At 41.8% G+C, this 23,946-nt stretch overlaps 1 protein-coding gene across 1 annotated transcript; it reads right to left on the bottom strand.

Moving 5' to 3' along the window:
- Positions 1–1,968: 1,968 nt before the first annotated feature.
- On the bottom strand, positions 1,969–23,030 carry hdlbpb (high density lipoprotein binding protein b). The gene is made up of 28 exons (XM_049567724.1): positions 22,927–23,030; positions 20,580–20,659; positions 19,304–19,405; positions 18,831–18,982; positions 18,315–18,530; positions 16,936–17,142; positions 16,481–16,696; positions 14,167–14,373; positions 13,495–13,602; positions 13,195–13,299; positions 11,785–11,863; positions 10,512–10,651; positions 10,292–10,396; positions 10,065–10,178; positions 9,891–9,977; positions 9,608–9,739; positions 8,953–9,171; positions 8,557–8,778; positions 8,201–8,419; positions 7,726–7,867; positions 7,247–7,374; positions 7,047–7,151; positions 6,672–6,806; positions 6,429–6,572; positions 5,876–6,055; positions 5,633–5,749; positions 5,362–5,520; positions 1,969–5,013 (listed from the first exon to the last, which is right to left on the bottom strand). Exons 3-28 carry the CDS (start codon positions 19,377–19,379, stop codon positions 4,921–4,923), a joined length of 3,807 nt encoding a protein of 1,268 aa, XP_049423681.1. The 5' UTR covers positions 19,380–19,405; positions 20,580–20,659; positions 22,927–23,030; the 3' UTR covers positions 1,969–4,920.
- Between the last annotated feature and the right edge of the window lie 916 nt (positions 23,031–23,946).

The following is a 23,946-nucleotide window of genomic DNA, read 5'->3' as shown; positions in this document are numbered from 1 at the left end:
GTTCTCCAAAATCATGAAAAAACATCATAGTATATAGTATGTTCTCCAAAATCATGAAAAAACATCATAGTATATAGTCTGTCGTCCAAAATCATGAAAAAACATCATAGTATATAGTATGTCGTCCAAAATCATGAAAAAAGGTCATCGTATAGTATGTCGTCCAAAATCATGAAAAAACATCATAGTATATAGTATGTTCTCCAAAATCATGAAAAAAAGTCATCGCATAGTATGTCGTTCAAAATCATGAAAAAACATCATAGTATATAGTATGTTCTCCAAAATCATGAAAAAAGGTCATCGCATAGTATGTCGTTCAAAATCATGAAAAAAAAAGTCATAGTATAGTATGTCGTCCAAAATCATGAAAAAACATCATAGTATAGTATGTCGTTCGAAATCATGAAAAAAAAAAAGTCATAGTATAGTATGTCATCCAAAATCATGAAAAAAGGTCATCGCATAGTATGTCGTTCAAAATCATGAAAAAAAATGTCATAGTATAGTATGTCATCCAAAATCATGAAAAAACATCATAGTATATATTATGTCATCCAAAATCATGAAAAAAGGTCATCGCATAGTATGTCGTCCAAAATCATGAAAAAACATCATAGTATATAGTATGTCGTCCAAAATCATGAAAAAACATCATAGTATATAGTATGTCGTCCAAAATCATGAAAAAACATCATAGTATATATTATGTCATCCAAAATCATGAAAAAAGGTCATCGCATAGTATGTCGTTCAAAATCATGAAAAAAAAGTCATAGTATAGTATGTCGTCCAAAATCATGAAAAAACATCATAGTATATCGTCCAAAATCATGAAAAAACATCATAGTATATAGTATGTTCTCCAAAATCATGAGAAAAAATCATAGTATATAGTATGTCATCCAAAATCATGAAAAAACATCATAGTATATAGTATGTTCTCCAAAATCATGAGAAAAAATCATAGTATATAGTATGTCATCCAAAATCATGAAAAAACATCATAGTATATAGTATGTTCTCCAAAATCATGAAAAAAGGTCATCGTATAGTATGTCGTTCAAAATCATGAAAAAAAAGTCATAGTATAGTATGTCGTCCAACATAATGAAAATATGTCATAGTATAGTATGTCGTTCAAAATCATGAAAAAAAAGTCATAGTATAGTATGTTGTCCAAAATCATGAAAAATATACATGGTATAATACGTCCTCAAAAACGTCGAAAAAACATCATAGTATAGTATGTTGTCCAAAATCATGAAAAAATGTCATAGTGTAGTATGTCTTCCAAAAATAGTCACAGTATATAGTATGTCGTCCAAAATCATGTATGTTGTGAAAAACGATGAAAAAAGTCATACTATAGTATGTCGTCAAGAAGCAAGCTCTTGGCAAGAAAGTGAAATGTCGTAAAAAGCCACAATGTCGTACTTTAAAAAATAAACTAAAAGGCAGGTAAATGTGCTGAATCCAAAAGGTTTAAGTGGTTTTCCACATCACTCCGACTGTGTCACTTCCCCCTCATCGTTTACTCTAGATCCACTCACACCTCCACTCTGATCTCTGCGTCAGTTGTGACCGACTGTGTTTACCTGGCAGGACCTCCAGAGCCAAAAAGGTGTAGTTTCTAGATCAGCAGGCCGTCATGTCGTCTGCATTCAACGACCTTTGCTGGTGTTTACATGTGAATGTTATTCATTAGGGCTCTGCAGTTCTTTTACGTCAGCTAACATCATGGATTTACATTTGTCAAATGTTTTTACAAGGGTTTTCATTTAATCCCAAACATCCCAAACTAATGATTGATTGTATGTGAACAGCTTTCCAAAGTGTTGTTTTTTTCCACAGTTGTCAGCCCTGTTGCCAATTTGATAAACCTGCTACAGAACATGAAACCCTGACACTTATAACACAATACACTTACGTACAATTTAATTTGTATTGTTTTCTGTATGTTGCGTTGTACAGGCTGTTACATAACACATATCTTTCTGATTAATTAAAGGAAAAATAAACTGACAGACAGTATGCACAGAAGGATGGTTAAAGTTGTGGTGTTTTTTTGGGTAGGGGCTGTAAAACAAAAAGATACCATGAAGAAAGACAACCTACTGGTGCTTTTGGTTCTTTTTTTTATTTAATTTTATTTAGAGTAGGAAAAAAATTCTGATCACTGACATGTTATTGCAGTGTTGCATACGTTCTCAATCACACCTTTCCCAAAATGCTGTACTAATTACTCATTAAGGCCAATAGTGGGTTTTTTCATAGCTTTTTACAGAAATAGTGGCTGCTTCAGGGGGCAGCTCTGTCCTGCCATTAAAGAACAGACACACACGAAGTGATTTAAAAATGCAGAGACTCAGCCATGAGTTCATCAACTAAAAATAAACAAATTACTAGTTTGCTGTCCCAAAAAACACACAACTATAATGACGCCATAATTGTAGCAAAGTACAGTAAAGTACCACTGACGGACAGTGATCTGCCGTATGATCCTGTTGGGTTGCATAGTCGGTTTGGTTTACTAATCTGTCGCCAGCTTTAAAGAGTAATTTCTGCACCAGCTTTGCTTTTTAGCTTGGACCCTGAGTTTTCTGTTTTTGTTCTAAAGTCTAACGTAGAGCTGCCAATCTGGTCCTGAGCTCTTCCTGGCCCTGTCAGATAGTTTTACATTTTGAGAAGTTTGCTTTCTTTCCGAAAGATGGTAGATTATTAGATTGAGATTAATCTCATATCTGTGCTATTAGTACGGAGCTGGAATCAGGACGTGGTTAGCTTAGCCTAGCTTATCTTAGCTTAGTTTAGTTTAGCATCTCTACAGGAATCAAATGAAAACAGGTAGCATCTGTAACCTCAGCACTCCATAACAATAAAATATTAGCTTGACCTGGTATCCTGATACAGATGCTTGTTATCTGCCCACAATGATAAAATGTTTGCTGGAGACATAAACGACATTTAAATCCAATATTTCTACTTTAAAGTACAATCTGTTGCTGGAAAACGAGTAAACAAGTTCTTTATGCTATGCTAAGTACCAATCGTACAGACTTGAGAGTGATAACAATCTTCTTTTAATATAGGAAATTCGGAGTGTATGAGTTGCCTGGACTCGGTTCCTAACATGGAGGGGGCTGATCCAGCGGCTAACAGTGCTGACTGAGCTAACAGTGTTAACCAGGGTGGAACCGGGGGATGGGCACTATGCCTCTGCGATGACGCCTTCCCGATTTAAGCTGCACCCGCTGCAGTGGCTTGCTGCTATATAAATTCTCAAAATGTCGTATAAAGAGCATTTAATTTTCAGAAAGAAAGCAAGTGTGTTTCCAAAACTGTAAAACTATTCCTTTAAGACTTCCAGGCACAAGGAAGCATTGATTTAACTGACTGAAATCTGGACCAGTTGAATGGTTTAGCAACAGGACACATCGCTCTCAGATCTTGATAAAGGAATAAGGGGCAACAAGGTTTCTGCTACAAAATATCACTAAATACATGTGAAGCACTTGCATGAGGGAAAACCAAAGTGCAGCTGTTGATACTGAGTTTGTTTTGTGGGAGGGGAGGTCAGATTTTAAGCAGCTTTATATGCATGTTGACAGGAAAAAAAATTAAGTGTTTATGACAAGTTGAGAGAGTACAAACCTCTAAATGCAAAGATAGACAAACGGACAAAGACGATGTAAAAGTTTGGTTCAGCTTCATTCAAATATACATCTTAACTTCCACGCGCGCTCACATACATACATACATACAGTCTTCCAAATATGCCAGAAACCAACAACAACAAAAAAGTCCCACACAGTTTTAAAAAAATAGCGAAAAGTTCTTTGTACACTTACACATAACAACTGTTAACATGTTCCCAAACCCTGACGTACGACATTCACTCCCAAACATAAGGTTGTAAGCATCAAGCTACAGTGAGTGCTTTTATAAAAACGCATGATCACAGTAGTTCAAATAAAATGGCTCATTTTTGAATAAATAAACAGTGACAAAATGACCTTCAGTACAAACACCTGGCGCAGGACTTCCACATCTTTTGATTCATCGTCGTTTAAAAAGAAAAAGCTCCAGAAAGTCGACTACAGCAGCTGTTTTTGCTCCCCGCCCAAACATAAATAAAAAGGGGGATCTACAAACACTTGTGGGTGAAAAACCTCTCCTGAACCCACCGACACACGCACACACACACACACACACACACACACGCACACACACACGGCTCATTGCCTCACCTGCTGCACCACATTAGTGTCTGGTAAGATGAGCCAACGAGAAACCTCTTTGTGAAAACCACAGGAAAAGAAGATGTCATTGCTTACAAACTCTTTTTGCACAGTAAAACACAGACCTCTTTTCTTTTTTAGCTTAAAAATCCAAGATTTAGCAATTGTTACTTGGATACACGACCACCACCTCCCCAGTGCTCTCTGACCCCACTCCTCTGATTCAGCAGACTGTGAAGAGTTTAAACATTTCTAATGTGCTGGAGTCAGGTGATAGATTTTGTGGAGGAGTTTGGCAGTCACGGGTGAAAAAGAGGGGACAGTCTTTGACATATTTCAGCGAGACCGGCAGGGGTGGTGCAACCGAGAGGCAGAGCTGGACAGCAAAACTATGAAGAGAGCACTCAATGTTCTTTTTTTCTCTCAGGGGGAAGGAGGAGGTGGAGGTACTAAGAGGAAAGACAGATGAGGAAAAAAAGAAGGGATAGTTCTCCCAGAATTCATTGTGGCTGGTTGTGGGAGGACAGTACAAGGGGTTTACAGAGAAAGAGACAAAGGGAGGTCACTAAAGAGAAGAGGAGGAGGAGGAGGGAAGGCGAGCAGCAATTTGATCAGAGACTTTGTCTCTCATCATCTACTTTACAGAAGTTTTTTTTTGTTTTCCTCCACATGAGCAGCTTCAGAACTTCTTGGGACCCCAGGCGGATGCTTGCTTTGGAGCCACACCTGTCCCAAAAGTAGGGAAATCCTCCGCACTGCTCATGTCAGGAGCCTGGAACAGATACAAAGTCTTTGATACGCTGCACTAAAAACTGGATGTAATACAAGACTCTCAGGGGCTAATTCACAAAAGGATTTGGCAGCTTTTACAGCCCCTAAACCTGCACAAATAAGCCAAACAAAAAGAAACTGTAATTCTCACCGGGGTGGTTAGCGGCTGCAAATGATGTGCAAATCATGGTACTATCAGTGGCCCTAAATACTTCAAAATATTTCATCTGATTAAGATTCAGTTAGAGAGATAAACAAAGGATCATTTCACTTCCCTAGGATCATTATCCCTAATACCACATAATACCCTAATACTACAGTCATAAATGAGCGTAAGCTAAAAACTAACCTTGTTCCCTGCTGCGTTCCAGGGAGCGTCCCGCACCACAAAGCCTTTCGCTGGACCCCCGCTGCTATCATCACCTCCTCCTGCTCCACCTCCTCCTCCATAGCGAGATGGAGGCTTCATGTAAGCTGCCAAGGTCTCCGTCTCCGTCACGCTGAGCATCTGAGAGAGGTGGAGAAAGGACAAACAGTAAACTTCTTTTGCACTTTTTATCTTTAGTGCCAGGAGTGAAAAACACTGAATTCTATATTGTGTGCAACTACTAGAGTCTCACATATTCCTCCTCCAGGTTGAGCAGGTGGTCGATGGCGTTGTCGACAGTCTCAGGAAGGCCTGTCACTGTCACTTTGTCGGGCTCGTCGGAGCCTGGCTGAGGGAACCGGATATCCACCTTAACACAAGAGCGGGAGGAACAAGGGGACAACAGATGAAAATCAAACAAGATACAATAACACAAACAGAATCAGAACTTTTACTTTTCTCCCACGTGTGTAACACTCCCGAACAAACATCTAACCTTGAACTCCTCCATCAGCTTGCGGATGGCTTTGCCACGAGCTCCGATGATGCGTGCGTGGGTCCTCGGGTCCAGGTGAACATCCTGGCTCACCATTTCCTGCAGCTCGGCCACCAGCTGCTGGATGGCTTGACGTGCCTCCTCCACGTTACGCTCGTACCCCGAGATCACGATCAGATCCTGGGAGGGGAAGCCCAGGACAGAAGAAAACACAACCGGGGAAAACACGCGTCATTAATTAAGATGAAACGGATAGGTACATGTAACAGAGGGTCAGACAGAAGGAAACAATGTGAAGTGGACAAAGAGGGAATAAGAAGCATGTATTTAAGCTCAAAATAAAGCCAGTTTTGAAAAGGAAAATGCGATCATGAACGAAGGACAAATACACCAAAGGGTGCAGGTAAAAAAATGTGGGTGTATATGATTTTAAAAACTACATAGCAGCGGATGTTTGGGTGGAGAATATGAACACATGATGCCTGCGGCCACGGCTGTTGCTGGCACAGAGGTATGAAAACTACATCATTAACAGCATGACACAAACACACACCTGCTGCTCGTCTCCTTTGTCGGGGAACTGGATGCTAACGTCGTGGTCTTTCCTGATCTGGGAGATGACCGCTCCTTTGCGGCCGATGATCTTGGGGTGAAACTTTGGATCTACGGACATGGTTACCTTGAAACTGCGCAGGGCCTGAGAAGGAGACGGGGCAGCAAAGACCTCAGACACTCAAGAATCGTTACAATGTGATGATAACAGAACTATGTTGAAGACTTGTGTGTGTGTGTGTACCCTGTCCTCCTGCTCAGCCTGCAATTCTTTGACCCTCTCGAGCAGACCTTGTTTGGCCCGCTCCACGTTGGATACCAGGCCCGTGACCTTGATCACGTCCAGCTGCTTTTCTGGCTGCGGCACCCAGATGTTCACCTGCACATGCAAAACCACACAGACAACATGCAAACAATCAATCAGAGATGACTTGTGTTGTTTGGAAGTCTCCTTTAATTACACTCCAACTTTTTTCCAAATCAATATGGTCGATGAAACAATCGCAATAACAAAGCATTTTTAAAACAGCTTCTCTCATTACATCACTGACGCAGACCTTCTGACCAGCAGTGTGAAAGGTCCCATGGCCAGAAGTGGCACCAGAGCGCGTAAACTCACCTCGTATTCCTCCATCATCTTCCTGATCCCACTGCCCTTCTGGCCGATGATGTAGCGATGCAGCTCGTAAGACACTTCCACGTCCTCTGTTATGGGCACCAGCGCCTGAAGGAAGAGGCATGGACAGGATTATTACTGAGGAAATGGATGATGAAGAACAGACAGCATCATTTCTGGAATTAGATTACAATGGTGCTTACAAGGAGGGCGGCTTTAGCCAGTTCACACTTCTCTGCACGCCCAGCAATCGTGATGATGTCACACTTGCGGGGCACGAACTCCACTTCTGGGCTGACCTCACCGTTTTCTTGTGGTGGAGCATCCGGACCTGGAAGTTTACCACAGATGATGGATTAAAAGCCAGTTTATGACTTGCCTGTTTCCTGTGTAAACATAATAAGACTTTGCAATTTCCTTTACTGCAAATACAGTATTTTTCTCCACTGGCTGCCGTATTGTGGATTAAAATATCACATGTTAACCTTTCTCAAAAGGTGGTAATTTCTAATCTTGACTAATTTACAATGATCTGCCATTTTTTTTTTAGTTATATGTTCATAATGTGCCACCAGATATAATTTCTGTGCTCTTTTCTGCTCTCTTTGAGGTGGCAGCATATTAACAACAGCATTAGCATGATATCTGCAGGTACACTTGTCTCGTGTGTTGTGTTTCTAACCTGAAGCGCTGTCGTCTCTCTCTGGGAACTTGATTTGGACCTCGTGCTCCCTGGTGATGTGCTGGATACGGCAGCCTTTAGGCCCCATGATGGCTCGGTGGTAGCGCTGAGGGATGGCCACCTCCACACTCACCTGGGACTCCTGCTCGAGAGAGAGGGGGAGGAGAGAGCAGACAGCTGGGTAACAACAACAAACACACATCATGGGTTTAGGATTATTCCATCACTTCTGGATGTGAGATCATTGAGCACAACAGGACATGTTTGCTGCGCTCAGATTTTACCTCTTGAACCTTTTTAATATTTAAAATGCAGCTACTACTGGCAAAATTTCAATACTTGGATTAAACTACTTTAATTTAGCTTTGACCTAAACAGCAATATTCATCTGTGCAGAAAATTACAGAAAAAAATTGTTTAGTGATGACCTGAATTTCACCCTGTATCGTTTCTTAATTTCCTCAAACACTCTTACCAGGTCCTCAATGATCTCCTGGATGCGTTTCTTGGCGGCCTCCACGCAGTCCTTGGCTCCCTTCAGAGTGACCCTCTGACTGTTGGCTCCCGTGCGAGGGAAGCTCACAGCTACTCCGCCGTACTCCTCCGCCAGCTCCCGCAGCACCTGGCCTCTCCGACACACAAAGTGCCGGTGGTGGCGAACATCTACTACCATGCTGTCCTCCACCACGTCGTCCTGGAGAGGAAGACAATAAATAGGGCAGATGGTTAAAAAGTAAAATGCACGAAAAATCTAGGCAGATAAAAAGAGACTTTTAAAATGAACATAAGATGAGTGAATAATTTCAACATCAAATGCAGTGTAGTAATTACCAGGTTTTTAACCAGACTTTCCAGCTCCTTTTGGGCCTGACGGACGGCTTCTTCCTTCCCTACGATGGTGATCAGTTCCTGCTCTGTGTCATCCGGCGAAGGGAAGATGATGCGAGCCCCCGTCTTGTCCCGTACACGGCGAATATTGGCCCCACCACGGCCAATCAGGAATTTATGGTACTCTGGTTTGGCCTGAAGCTCAGCTGTGAAGTTGTTGACTTGCTAAAAACGGCAGGAAGTACAGAAAGGAGGACAGAGTACAGAAAAAGGGATGTAAGTATTTGGCGTCTCTTCGCCTCATCTCCATGGTAACTCACTTCTCAGTCATTTTAAGTCACCTCATCTGTTCATTCACTCTTTGTTTCCATCTCTTGTAATGTTTCTGTCCCCACTCACCTTCTCTTCAGCCAGCTGCAGCAGCTGTTTCTTGGCCTTCTCCACTTCACCGGCAGGCCCTCTGATGGTGACCTTGTCCGAGCCGGAGCCCTCGGAGGGAAAATGGATGTGGACGCCGCCGCAGTCTTCCATGATGGAGCGGACGAGGCAGCCCTTGGAGCCGATCAGAGAGTTGTGCAGCTTGGCAGGGATGGCGACCTCTGTCTCCTTGATGTTGGCCTGAAGGGGTGACAAGAGAAATGAGAGTCAGGGAGATGTTGGGATATAGCTGCAACTGCAGTATTTGTCTTTCACCTCATCCTGCCTTCATATATAAATATGTAAAGGAATATTACAACTAATATTCAGACCTTAAACTTTAATTCTTCTTTAATTAATCTAAATTTGTTGGGTTGCAATTTTGGTTATATTTAATTTAAACTTATTTAATTGAGCATGGGGATGTCTTAACACTGTTTATCTGCACACACTCCCCAAACGGTGGTGACACAGAGCTGGTTGAAAGTTTTTATTATCAAAACGTAATCTAAATTATGCATCCATCTCATGTCAAATGTCAAGTAACTTTTTGCGGGGACCATGAAAGAAGGAAACTGCAAAAGAACAAAGATCTATTAGCTACAACAAATGACAGAAAGAGTCTGACGTCTCTCACCAGTTCTCTCTGGATGGAAAGGATTCGATCTCTGGCTGCCTCACAGTTGCTCTTCTTGCCTGTGATGACGATCATCTCAGAGTTACTGTTCTCTGTCGGCAGGTCGATCTTAGTGTTGGTCTCTTCGCGGATCTGGTGACATTTTAAATAAAGGTTTCAGCCATTATGCATATTTTCAATATTGGTTCATTTCATTATACGGCTTAAAAACTAGAAATCTTAAACTAAAATGAATGCTTAAATTGAAGTGATCATTTTCACATTTTCAAAATGCACTTCTCACCTTTTTGATGTTGGCACCGCCCTTACCAATTATGTTTTTGTGAAACTGCTTAAAGATGGGAACAGAGAGCGAGAAGCTGTTCTCAATCTGAAAGAGAAAGAAAACTGCTGTGAGGTCAAGTGTAGGCAGACAGAGACCGATAAAAAGACGGGGGTGGAGCATGGTGGGTCGTACCAGGTCGGCGATGATTTTCTGTAGGAACTTTGCACATTTCTCCACCTCGTTCTTCGGCCCTCTCAGCTGGACTATGTCACTCTTCTGCGATGGGTCGGGGAAATTGATAATGACCTGGAGGCAGATGACATAATGGTTGTTGAATTAAATTAGAACTGGAGCAAAACAAATTATCGCACAATGATGAATGGACGAGATAAAGTGCAGGCAGGGTCAGAGACGATTACCTCAGGGAACTTGTCTCTGACTTCTTTGATCTTTTCTCCCTTCTGGCCGATGATTGTCCGATGGAACTTCTGCTCCACGATCAGGTCTTTGGTGCGCTCGTTTTCCTGGAAATCAGGAAAGACAAGTGTGAGCAGGCGACTTTGGATTCTGTGTACGGAGCTTTTTATTGGCCAGCAGAATGAATGAATGAACCAACCTAAACTTTGACCCCATTCTCACCATTCTCTGGACCATCTCAATGAGCTCTCTGCGTGCCAACTGGACTCCTTTAGGGTCTCCCTCAATCCGCACCAGGCCACTTCGTTCAGAGTCCTGGGGGATACGTACCGACACTTTGTACTGCTCCTTGATCCGGTTGACTGTCATAAGGGGGATGGAAGGTGTGAAAGAAGAGTTAAAATTAGGGGGCTACATTTTCAAAGATGTGCCAGAAGATTTTAAGCCAAATCTTTTGAGGATAAAACATTAATCCTCTGCAGGAAAGGTTTCTGTGAAGAGGATGTAGCTCTGTCTGTCATGGAGCACATTAGCTGTGCTCAGTTTGAATGTTTATGGTGCGTCAAACTGTTCACACAAACTTGCCACAGCCCTCCATCATCATAATCCACTTCTCTGCTTTCCACTCTAAAAACTAGTCTCTAACGAAGTCCACTGTAAGTCACATGAATTCAGGCCGACCACAGCCACTGTGCTCCAGGACGGCTGAATCTGAAACTGAGACTGTACCATATACTATTATACCGCACTGCATCAGCGTTTCTGTGAAAGCCACAAATCAGTGGAACACCTTGCCTGACGATGTGAGGCGCTGCAGCTCTATCAGCACTCTCAAAATCAACTTAAAAAATCTGTTAAAAGCTGCTCTGCTCTGTGCCCACTGACTTTGATTTTCATTTTATGGTCTTCATGATTTGCTTTTATTTAACAGGCATACATTCGTGATGTGCTATTGTGTGTAGCTTTGTAATGTGTGTCTTCAGACAGCGAAAATCCACAGGACAAAGCAAAACTCAGAACGGATTTTAACTGAGATGAACAGGAAGATCTGGGAGCTGGTAAGGCAGAGTGAAGTTTCCCACAGTTCATTAACAGATACCACTCACACTGCTATGACACAAAGCTGGCTAAAAATCTGCAAAGTATCCCTTAAGGTTTTGGGGCATGCCAGATTGCCTGTCAAGACGCACATAATAACAGCCAACTCTATTTTCAGACTGTGTCATGGTATGATCATTACAACAGACACACAATGTGAGGATGCCACAAAAGATATCATCGTGTATGGTGGAACCAAGAATTTGACGCAGGGTCTCTTCACTGGATGTCTTTACTCAGTGGCATAAAAACTTACTGAGTCAGTGGCTTGAAAAAAAAAAAAAAAAAAACAGAAAAAGAAACGCCTGCTCCCACTGACATCTGAACTCTAAACCTCAGCAGTGTCGATGTCCCAGATTTTTTTCTGTTGAGATCAGCAGAACAGAAGTGTACTTACTGTTGGCTCCGTTCTTCCCGATAAGGTGTCTGTGGAAACGCTGGTCTATGATGACTTCGGTGTAGTCCATCCTCACCAGCTGAACACAGAGAGCAGCAAGATTTGTCAATGACACTGTTCCTTGAGCTGCAGTACTGAACCTCATCAAATCTGTATCTGTTTTGTCTCTTTCTCTGTATCTCTCGGCTTTCCAAACATTTCATCATCTGTGCTACATTTTATAATAGATAACACAAAGTTTAACAATAACAAATATAAAACCAGAATTACAGGCTCGCAGATGAATGCCACTGTGAACCAGGCAGGTTACAGTTCACATCCATGTCTGTCCAGACTCATACTGTACTGTATGTAGCCATGACAGTTGACGATGGTTTAAATATGGATGTTGCAAGTGAGCAAAACGTGGATGCTTCACACACGTCTCCAACCCGGCAACACAGAAGAGTTATAAAATCAGCTCAGTTTCAAGATGGGCACCCAAAATTAGAGTCCCCATTGCAGTATCAGACCAAATGTCTCCCCTTCTGTTCCTGAGTTGTGGCGCTAAATCATCATCAGAAAAGTGGTTCTACAGAATACTATTATGCCACAGTGCAGCTGACTTTTCGATCTTTTGGATATAAAATATAATCTTTTTATTCAATTAAATATTTGGGTGAAATTTTGCCATACTCGAGTTAACTCTCGACAACAATGCCCCATCTTATTTTGGAATGTTACAACTACCTTGAAATGAATTCTGTTGGAAATAATATCAGGAGCATTTGACTGTGTTATGAGCTTTTTTACTAAAGCAGTTAGTCATCAAAATTGATCCTCTTATCACAAGAAATATCCCATCTAAGGCTGCAACTAACAGTTGTTTTCGTAATCACCTCATCTGCTAATGATTTTCCTGCTTATCTGACTCAAGGTTTAATCTATAAAATGTCAAAAAATGGTGAAAAATGCCAATCACAATCACGTGAAGCCCAATATGACACTTTCAAAGTGTTGGTTGTATCTGACCAAAAGTTCAAAACAATATTAAGTCAAAAATATGAAGTTTACCATGATATGAAACAAAGAAAAGCAGCAAATCCTCACATTTGGACAGCTGAGGCCATTTATACTTGAAAACTGACTCTGGACAATTAACTAATCAATTGACCAATCCAATAGTTGACTAATCGTTTTAGCTCTAATCCCATAAATTAAATTTGGGTTAATTTCAGATGCAGGGCCCTACAAAATCAATTTATATTTTTCCAAGTTCCGTTTTATTTTTTCCTAAATTCTGTGCTTTTAAAAAAAAAATTCTGAACCCTGTGTTTTACGATAGATTGAATAAAATTTCAACAATTCAATTAGAAAATATTTCTATGACAGATGACTCTGTAGTGTGTGTTTGTGTGTGTGAGTACTCACCAAGTCCTTAATGATCTCTTGTATCTGGGCCTGAGCCTGTTCCACCTCCTCCGTCGGCCCCTCCAGACTGATTCGCTCCTCACCATCCGTAAACTCTATGTGAACCTACACAAACACGCACGAATAAAGATAAACCAGTGCATCGTCTCGTGCCCCGCATTGTGTTGATTCCTCCTTGCTTCAAGGTCAACAAAACAAATCTCAGTTCACGCTACAACTGTCACTTCTAAATTATCTGTGACCTCCTACATAACATGCACTGTTCAAAGTACACCCCCTCCTCTCTTCCTCTCCCCTCACCCGTGGTAGCTGCTGTGTGATCCGCCCGATGTTCTGTCCTTTCTTGCCGATGATGAAGCGATGCAGCCAGGCCGGAGCAGTCACCTCCACCACCATCACACTCTTCGCCTGCACAGGGACAAAAGACTTACGAGTAAGAATCCTATTTGTATTCACACCACCTCACTGAAATGTCGGAAGAAGTAATCACTTATATAGTTACAGACTGATTCACCTAAAGTAAATCACTGTCTGGAAACTGAAATTGCGTTAACATATTTCTGTATGAAATGGGACCTATGATACTTCTTCTTACTTTTGTCAAGCCAAATGTTACAATCTCAGATGGTCGTATTAACATGGCTTAAGTTTCAAATAATGAAGTAAATGTATGTAAAAGTGAGCAAAAACCTCAGGCTTAAAGAGACAGGTGCTACAATGGAGCGTTTCAGACAGAGGGTAAATACTGGTGTTCCAGCACAGACAGTCTGAGGACAATAAACTGTTAATTGACCCTTGAATGTAAACATGTTGTAGAATCAACCCAAAATAAAAACATGAACCTGAAAATGTGCATAACAGGTCCCCCGTAACATTGGATCAAGTGACTAGATGTAATGCGAGAGGGGTCGCTCACAGTGGCGAACCCACAGGTAATTATCATGTACTCTCAGCCTCCCCTCTCCTCCTCACCTTCGCATACACCTGTGTGAGCGCCGGTCCCAGCTTATCGGGCTCCCCCCTGAGGATGATGGTCTCTGAGCCAGAGTCCAGAGGGGGCATCTCCACAGACACCCCCGTGGTCTCCAGGATCTCCTGCAGGGTGTTGCCCTTTGGACCGATGATGTACTTGTGCTGAGACTTCTTCACCTCCACGGAGATGGTGGTGGTCTTCCTCTTCTGCAGGGCGGATGGGGAGAAGATTAGAAATGATGAGTGAGCAGCATGGAAAAAACGACGGTGGTGAAAGGAAGGACGGCAGGAGGAAGTGAGCAAATTGAGGAGCACAGTGAAGGATGAATGGGAACACAACAGGCGACAGAAAGAAGAATGACAGTCAGGAAACAGGAGGGATAGAATGGATGAAAGTTGGCATGAGTAGGCGGAAAAAGGAGGACTGATTGACAGAAGGAGAAGAGGAAATAAGAAGGAAAGAGGTGAGCAGAGCAGTAAAGGAGAGTGATTGAAAGCGAGAGGGCAATGGAGAAAATATTTGTTTTTGCCTCTCATGCATATGCACTAAATGACATTAGCATTCTCATTCTGTTGTTCTCTGGTGAAATCCAATTTTCTCTCCACACTATCTCCGGCCTGCCTATCACCAGCACTCATCTGGTATACACAAACAAACACACGCTTCCTCTCCACGTTTTATCCATCTATCTTTTGGAGTTTCTTTTGTGTGATAGATAAAAACCTCCTTATTCTGAAAACACACAGTTTATCTAGCTGCACTAAACATTATTATTACAAATGAGGTTTAAGATCCAGGCGGCAGAGTGAACAACTAAAGTGAGACTGTGGTGAAGACAGAGCAATAAAGTCCGCATCTGCCATCACGTGTCGGGCCATGAAGCCAAAACTAAACCCCAATCTGCTCCCTCACAGCAAGTTGTTCCGCGTAAGTCGAGCACAGATCAAAGGCTGGCATTAATTACTGAACTAAATGTCTGAATGATCCAAGAACAACAGCAGGTAGGGATGTAAACAAACAATTGAGACTTGTCTCAAGTGCTTGACCCACTTTCACTGTCACTAATCCAGTTTCATGCTTTGTTTGATTCCTTGTTTGCTTCTCCGTCTAAACTACAATGCTTACATTGATATGGTTGAGGATACTAGAAGTGATAGAATGAAAATATCCGCAGCACCTTATCAAACAAATATGTAGATGAACTAGAAGTACCACCTTGTGGTTGCATGCCTTCACAAACTAGTCGAGTTGCAGTAACAGTGTGTATCCATGTCTATCCAGATGTGGCTTTGACAGTAGACAACGCTTCAAATATTAATGTTGCTGCAAAGATGTAAAAAAAAAAATTCACACCCATCTTCAACACGGCATTACAGAAGACCTAGACAATCAGCACAGTTACAGTTACCCGTTACAGTACAGGGTTCATGGTCTGGTGTATGCAGCCGCACCAACAATACACAGTATGTCGATTAATGCGCATAACGTGGAACCAAAGTTCAAAGGGGAGTTCAGCCCAGGAATTTTTAGCTGTATCTTGTAAGGAACATACGCTGAGGTTAACATGCTAACACACATTCAACAACGTTCAACACTCACCCAGATGTGCTGATTACAGGGATGATGAATGTTTGGGTGCTTTAAATGTTTAAATGTAAGAGATGCTTGTGACCTGTTGCCTTTTTGGAAAGTGTTTGCACAGTGTCTGTGCAGTTTAACCCAAAGTGTTTGAAATATCTATTTATAATGAAAATAACTGACTTAAGTTATAAGTGGGCAAAATGCTACGTCAATCCCCAGCAGGAGGAGTTTGTCTGTCTGATGCTTCAACTACTGTCTATTCAAAATACTTTAAAACAAGTGTATCCTTATGCTGTTTTTTCAGCTGTACTGAACTCCCACTGAACTGTGACTTATAATCTGGGGTATGAGCTAGACCATGACTTTAGTTCACTGTTACACCCCTAGTAAAAACAGAGACAGCAAACAAGGGAGTAGACAGAGGCGTAGGCCGTGAAATAAAGGTCCCCAGCTGGAGCGTGAATGCTACAGTCACATGGTATACGTCTTTATCATTACTCCACCAGGACACTAAGATAGATCGCAGTTAGATTAAAGACTGCTTTGCACAAATGGAGATAAAAGCTCCGTTGTTTAAGCTGTTGCTGAGCCACTAATGACTTTGAAAAGAATCAATTAAACATTACAAATCAATTCTAAACTCATTCAGGAGCCAGCGTGAGTTAGTTAGAATGGGGTGATACTATGAGGCTACTAAGGGCTCAGGAAACCGCTTCTTCTGAGCGAACACACCTTGTCGTCGTAGATGGCTCGGATGCGGTTCAGCGCCAAGGCGACGGCCTCCTTCTCCCCGGTGATGACAATCTCGTCCTTGGGCAGGCTGGGTGGGGGGATGCTGATGCGAGCGCCCGTCTCCTGGCTCAGCTCCTGCACCAGGCGGTTGTGGGCGCCAGCGATGAAGGGGTGGAAAGCCTTCTCCAGGGACAGACGCTCCACTGCACGCTTGTCCTGGTGAGCGGGTGAGTGTGAACGAGGAGTTGGCAAACAGAAGAGTCAATCAGGCAACAGAACATGTAAACAGTAACTGCAATGTTTGGAGAGGCAATAAAGTAGAATCTAGAAAGGGAATTCAGCAGTAATGGCCGAGTCACACCCAAAATAAATAATGTATGTATCAAGCCTCAACTACATCTGGTTTCAGGCCTACTTTAAAAAAATCACATCACAGACTGAACCCCGCAGCTCACCTGTTCAGCAGAGATCAGAAGTATTTCATGTCGAGCCTTCTCAATGCCCTCCTTGGTGCCAGTGATGCGGATGTTGGCGCTGGGGTCGTCAGGACGTGGAATAGCGATCTTGGTGGCGGTCTTAAGCTCCAGCTCTTGCAGCTTCTCACCGTTCTTACCGATGACAAAACGATGGTGCTCCTTGGGGATGGCGACCGTAGCTGAGGCCTGGTGGGTAGCGGGAGGAAGGGAGTTAGATTTGCATTGTTACACATTGTGAAACTGTGGTAGATCAGTGAATCTGGGCTCACTGTCATGCCTGAACTGATTTCATTTGCATTATATGAATCTCTCTTTGGAGTTAACATTCAGACATATCCATAAAAATCTACATTTGTAGATGTAGCAGCTTCAGTGTCAACATTTATGATATTAGAGGCGAGAGTATTAGTTTTCTAGTTCATCACATTCCTAGTTCACCAAGGACAGCGGTTGGATGAAACTTAACTGTATAAATGGAGTATGTGAGTTTTCAGTAGGTAAACAAAAACAAAAGCATTCGACCTTGCGAAGAGGACAGAGTGTTTTTCTGCACTATTGTATCAATAACTGCAGCTCAGCTAAACAGGTGAACCTCAGTGCACCAATTGAAGTGGAAATCAGCATGTTTACTGCTGAAGCCCAGAAAGGCCGCCCACGGGAGCTGACGGTCATTTTTCAGCTCAACTTTTTGTCCTAAAGCGGCCTGCCTGCACAGATAGGATTCTTCAAGCTGCAGCTAGAACGAAATATACTATACGATTCAGTGAGGGCGTAAAAGGAGCAAATACCACTAAAAGTAACAGATTGTCACATTAAAACCTCTCTGATCACTTCACTTTAGGTGGTGATGTGACTCTTTGTTATTCCTCAAAGAAACATCTGTTACCCGCTGGTATTTTTCCAATGGTATTCACCATCAAGACAAAACCCCCTTTTTTATATTTCACTCACTGCTGTGTGAGGTTCCAACATACAGCAATGCATAATCCCTAAAAAACAAATTGTACAACAGCAGCACCCACCGTGCTTAGACCAATACACTGTCACACAATGTACCAAGATAAATAGGTAACAAGAGGCATTTTTAAATTGGCAGAGTGACAGTAATTTTACCGAAGGTGATAATCTCACGACTGTCCACTACTGTGTGACAAAGCTCACAATTAAATCACAACGGCATGCAGAAGCAACAACTTATATCCATTTTAATTTGGAAAATCAATTTGCTGTTATTTAGCAAAGGAAAGATGGCATTTTTAAACAGATCTAGTCAACAAAACAATCCTACAACACACTCAGTCTCCCACAATCCAACAATGATGACAAACTATAAGCACAAACAACTGCGGTGAATTTACCTGCGTCTGCAGGCGAGCTACGATTTCCTTGCGAGCCTTCATGACAGAGTCCAGTTTGCCGGTGACCATGATGGACAGACCCTGGTCTTTGGCCAGGGACAGCTCAATGTGGGCCCCCGTCCGCTGCATGATGTCCAAGCACACTTTGGCCTCCTCGCCCTCCCCGAACTGGCTGTTGTCCTTGTAGCGACGCTCCTCCAGGGGCACGTGGAACACCTACACACAGAGCGGGTGAGCAGAGAGGAGGCAGGCAGCGTGTCTCACTTGCGTTATTTCCCATAAGTGGTGCATGTTATTGACCACTAATGTGGCTTGTGGCAGAATTTAGTTACTGTCAAAGAAAAATGTAAAGAGCAGAGGATGTTTTACTTTAATATCTTTGTAGTATTGGTGCATGTAATTCTTGGTATGAATGATAGTCATTGTTATATTCAAAGCAGTTTGCAAATTAGAAAGTGGGTGTCTACAGTAACTCATCACATGTATACTTGTGTACAGAGTCAGCAGCTGCCTGACCTGGGTGATGACAGAGGCTTTGATGGGCCTGATCTTGCTCCCCCACGCTGAAGCCGGCTCCCCGGCCTTTTCCCCTGGTGCCCCCTTCTCCGGCAGCGGAGGGAAGGCCTCCAGGTAGGTGGGGATGTAGGCCTCATCCTCCGGGACACAGCCTGGCCCGGAGAGACAAAGATAAATAAGGCAAAGATGGAGGCAGAAAACAGACCGCATGTGTGTATGGAGAGAGGAGGATCATTAAAGTTAAGAAGAGTTGAGACGCAAAACACCATAACTCAAAAATTATACCAGCCTCAGAAAAAAAAACATTCATAAAATATAATCATATATGGTACAAGAAAACTGAGAATACAAAGCAAAGACACGTAGAAGACCTGATTTCTTGGGCCAATAACTGTGACTAGCTTGGGCGACTGAGGTGAAAGCCTTCAGTCAAAAGTAAAAACAGGTTAAGTGAATGGCAGGCAAGACGTTACCTGTAATCTCCTGGTCCTTGAGGCCACTGCGATGCTCCGCAAAGCTCTCCGGGGTCAACACTGCCACTGAGCTCATGGTTCAAGACTTATTCCGCTATTCCACTACAACAGAGAGGTGTTGAAAGATGGAGTGCAAGATAATAAGAACAAATGGTGCCATCTCTGAGGAAGACATTAGCTGCTATACGTGCGGGAAATGTTATATTCCTCATGCACTAACTGGACAATTCAACAGCAAGACGCCATCAGAAATACATAAGCTCGTTTCAAACTGTGTCTCTGTCATTGTTCTTCTTCCCTCCCTCTCTCTAGGATTCTTTTCACAAGCCCCAGAAGATTGAGGCTGCCTCTGTGGCATTGCTACACTGCACCGGTGCTGCACGTTACACCTGAGATGCTCCAATTAACACTTTACAAGCCTCAGACAAACACACGTTGCCAAAAAAGCCTCGGGGACAGGGTTATCACAAGTCATACACCAAGAGCTGTCTTAGTCTAAAAACAACTACTGCGGACATTCCTTGTGATTCAGAATCACAGGATCTTGTCAACAGTGGGTCCTCTCTGAGCATTTTGAAAATCAAAAGACTGCAAATCATTAAGCTGCTGCTCCCCTGGCTGTGAATGTTAGACCATCTTTATGAACACAGAGACAGTCTCATGATTTAGGGAGGATTTTGCATTTTTATGGCGACTAACTGCTGGTGCAGCAATAAAATAAAAAAAATCATTAAAATGTTAAAAAACGCACTTTTCCGAGACCCTCATAAAAATTGTTCTCTAATTAACAGATGGAAGGAAATGAGGATTCCTCTCTTACATCCCTTACTTGTACTCCTGGGTTGTGCCTTTAAGATGAAGTCTTTAATATCTTTGACAACCAAGATGTTTTTCTCACTACATAAACAGCCATGCAAATCCATTCCCTTACTGTGCGATGCTTCTGGCTCAGCACAACAGCGACTTTGTGTTATTATCTAATATCTGTGACATGCTCCAGTAGGGCTGTTTCTCCTGAAATGTTACTGTGTACTCCCTATGTGTATTCAAGTCATTGCTGCCATGTGAGATCTGTGCCTGCTGGCAAACACTCTGCCTAAGCCCCTCTATAATAAGACAAAAATGTAACTACACTAACAAAAGTAGAAGATGCATCTCAGTGAGGAAACAAGCAAGTCTGGGGAAATATAGCAGGATACAGTAACACTGAGTCAAAGCTGTGGAAGATAAAACAGAAGTAGCTTTACCGTACTGTACAAAGTGAGCCCAGGCTTACCTGCAAAAGGTCAATTGCCAGAGAGTCCGTCCAGTTAGCGGCTACCGTAGGCGCTTCAGTGTGAGTGTGTGTTTCAGCTCCTGGGTGCACAGGATGGGAAAAAAAAAAGGCTGAAAGTGAAGACTGTAAATCAAAAAGCTATAGAGCACGGAGGCTGAGTTAATACTGTGAACACCCACACTGCACTGCACCTTACACTGTCTGGATCTGATTCACTCTCCTCCCTTCTCCTCCCCTCCCCTCTCCACATCTCTCTGCCCATCGTCCCTCCTTTGTAGTTTTACAAATTCAACAGCCGAGGAAATCTGAGAGCAAATATAACCTGTGTTGTAGGAGAAACAAAGGACTGGAGCACACTGACCAATTTACAGCCAATTTACAAAAACATGATGCCTCTCACTAGTTTATAGGTTCAGCCTTTGGTGTGTTATGTTGAGATTACGGGGGATAAACACATAGCAGCCAGTTGATCAGAATAACAAACTCATGCTGTGCAGCCAAGGATTGCTCAACTTTGTTAAGATTCTAGTGGAGATCTGAAAGTTTCCAAAGATACCAAAAATGCCAGGCTAATGTTTTGGATATGGTGCACCCAAAAATATCACAGTGTTGGGTTTAAATATTTCACTAAGTAAAAACACCATAAAGCTTCAGTAAAGAAGCAAAACGAGCTGATACATATTATATATGATGCCAACAAGAGTGAAGAAGATAAAATATGTGTCAAGGACTTTGAAATGGATCCAGTGTCTTTTATTCAGGGCCTCCCAAGTAGAAATATAACTGCTGCAACTAGCAAAAGGTTATGCAATATTCTTACTTGTGCCGCAAGGAAAAAATATGCTGTTACAGTGGACTAGTGATAAGGGCCCTTTTGTTAAGGGCTGGTGTAAAGTTATTTTTGAGCAGAATATCTTACAAATGTTTAACAAAGTCTGGCTGCCGTATCTGAATTATCTTGGACCTGATTCTTCTGTCATTAGTTTCCTGAACTTGAACTCCTGTAACCTGTGATTTACCTGCAACATAGACTAATTCCTGTAACTTCCTACCTATGTTTGTATTATATAGTTCATGGAAATAAGGAAATTCAGTTGGGTATTGTTAAAATAAACAGTAAGAAAGATGCTACTTATGTCGAAACAAGGAAGATAACTGTATGTTAGGGGAAATGATGGCATGCAGCTTAGTACATTCACACAAGTACTGAACATGCATTTCAATTGTAAGCCACTTCTACTACACTACATTACAGATGCAACTATCTTACTCCATCTACATCCCCATCTCCAGTTATTCAACAGCAATAGCTTCTTTGCAGAAATAAAAGTGTGCATACAAACACATTTATATCATTATTAAACAACTCAATAACAAATACGGTAGCTTGAATTGGCTCCACCTAAACCAAATTCAACAGTAAATGGCTGCTTACACATGAATGCAGCAATACTAATGAGTGTAATTATAATGAAATGAAGTGACTGAGACATGAGTGCTTTTACTTGTTAAACTTAATGCATATTGTTCTGTTAATATGTGGGTATATTTACAACTACTTCACACACAATTACACAACAAATAATAGCTCTGAATGGAGGACTTTAATTGCAGTATTTCTGCTTTTACTTAAGTGATTGATCACGATACTTCTTCCACCATTTGTAAAGGGGGTTAAATGAGTAACTACTGCTGCATGTCTCCCATCGTGGCTCAGCAGCACCTGCTAACACTTTGATAGCTAACCGTTATATTGAAAAGCAATGAGCGAGGAAACTAAAACAAAATTAAATAAACAAAGGGCACTTGACTTACTGCAACACAGTTTAACACTACGTTTAGCAGCGGCTGGGACTATTAATACTATTGCTGCTGGCTCTCAATTGATAAATAAGACATAAAGACGGTGAAATTAATCCAGCCATGCACCGTGCTAGCTAACAGCCCCGCTAAACGCATCTCTCTCGAGCCGACGTCTTTATTGCTAGCTTGAGGATGCACTGCATGGCTGGTCCCGTTAGCTTAACGGCTGTGGTAACCTCTGCAAACGTAGGCGAACAATTGGGTTTCAAACAGTAGCTAGTCTGCTTCGCTAAGCTAGCACACCGCTGTGCTCCGACCTCAGCCGGGGGGATGATTAGGCGCAAGGACTTTCTGATAATCGGCTAAAAAACAAGCCAGGCGAACAGATAACCAGTTCCAGCTCTCTAGCTCCGGGGGCGCTAACCTTGCTAACCCCGGCTGCTTCTTGTCACAGTCGCACCGGCTGTCTCGCTACTATATGTAGACTCGTACACACTTCATATTTAGGTAAAAAAGGAAGATGAAATAAAGAGAGAATTCCTACCTTTCAGAGAGAAAATATAGCAGAGGGTGTGTGTCTGACAGGTGATGGTGTAAACACAGATGTGATTGGTCTAGGAGCATTTCCTCTGCCGGCGGAGCGATACCGGCATGCACTGCGACTCACTGAGTATAAAGCAAATGCCGCAGTATCTTTGCGCAACAGGAGCATCCAAGTTAAGTAGATCCAGGTGATTTTAGTCTCGCTATACCCACCCTGCCGTTATATTCAGATGTTAAAGAGCTAGACGTGGTGTCCTGAGTGGTCATCAATAAATGAAATGATATTAAAAGTTTTCAGCCCTTTGCAACGTCTCACGTCCACCAAACTGACCGGGTCTACTTACCATTCATAATGGCCTGTGTGCTCTACAGGAGTCAGAGCATCGTACTTTCTCCCAGGTTATGCAGCTCAGAGAGTTAAAAATAAAAAATACTTATGGTAAATATAAATTATGAGAGTTAGTCCCATGTAATTAAATTGCAAAATAACCTCATATGTAATCAGTTACAGTTACTGAGAAAAAATATACAATTAATTAAAAGCTACTAATCAAAATTTTAGTGATTACAGAGGGTCTAAATCTGAATATATTCTTTACATTTAAAACTTTATGTATAGAATATAACTTTCATTCTTTGCTTTGCATCTTTTCACCATACTGGAATATCTTCTTTCTTTCGGACACTTTTCAGCTTTACTGCCCAGTTTAAAACATTTGTTAGAGAAGTCATCAAAAATAATTAAATGTGATAAGTTACATTACTTTGGTAAAGTAATTAAAATATTTACATTATTTATTACATTTTTAATAGGGTAACTAGTAGGCCTTAATATTGTAACCTATTACATTTCAAAAGTAACCAACACTGGAGATAGTAATTCAACAAACTTGACATGTTAAGCCATTTTTGTGATACCAAGTCATAATTGTAAAAAAAAATAAATAAATAAAATAATAGAAAATAAATTAATGAAATGAAATAAAAAAATATCTTCAGTTGTGAAATACAAATTGTAAAA

Source organism: Epinephelus fuscoguttatus, linkage group LG23 (genome assembly GCF_011397635.1).
Source record: "Epinephelus fuscoguttatus linkage group LG23, E.fuscoguttatus.final_Chr_v1".
In the NCBI taxonomy this organism is placed as follows: domain Eukaryota; kingdom Metazoa; phylum Chordata; class Actinopteri; order Perciformes; family Serranidae; genus Epinephelus; species Epinephelus fuscoguttatus.
Note: the sequence above shows the minus strand (reverse complement) of the source record. Positions and strands in the feature narration are given on the sequence as shown.

What these genes read in the sequence shown, in the direction of transcription:
- hdlbpb (XM_049567724.1), bottom strand. Translation starts at nt 19,379, where the DNA reads ATGAGCTCAGTGGCAGTGTTGACCCCGGAGAGCTTTGCGGAGCATCGC. An exon ending in CGGGAAGAACGGAGCCAACA is followed by an intron (nt 10,652 to 11,784) that starts GTAAGTACACTT and finishes CCCTTATGACAG; the next exon opens with TCAACCGGATCAAGGAGCAG. An exon ending in ACAAAGGAGACGAGCAGCAG is followed by an intron (nt 6,056 to 6,428) that starts GTGTGTGTTTGT and finishes TTCCCCTCCCAG; the next exon opens with GATCTGATCGTGATCTCGGG.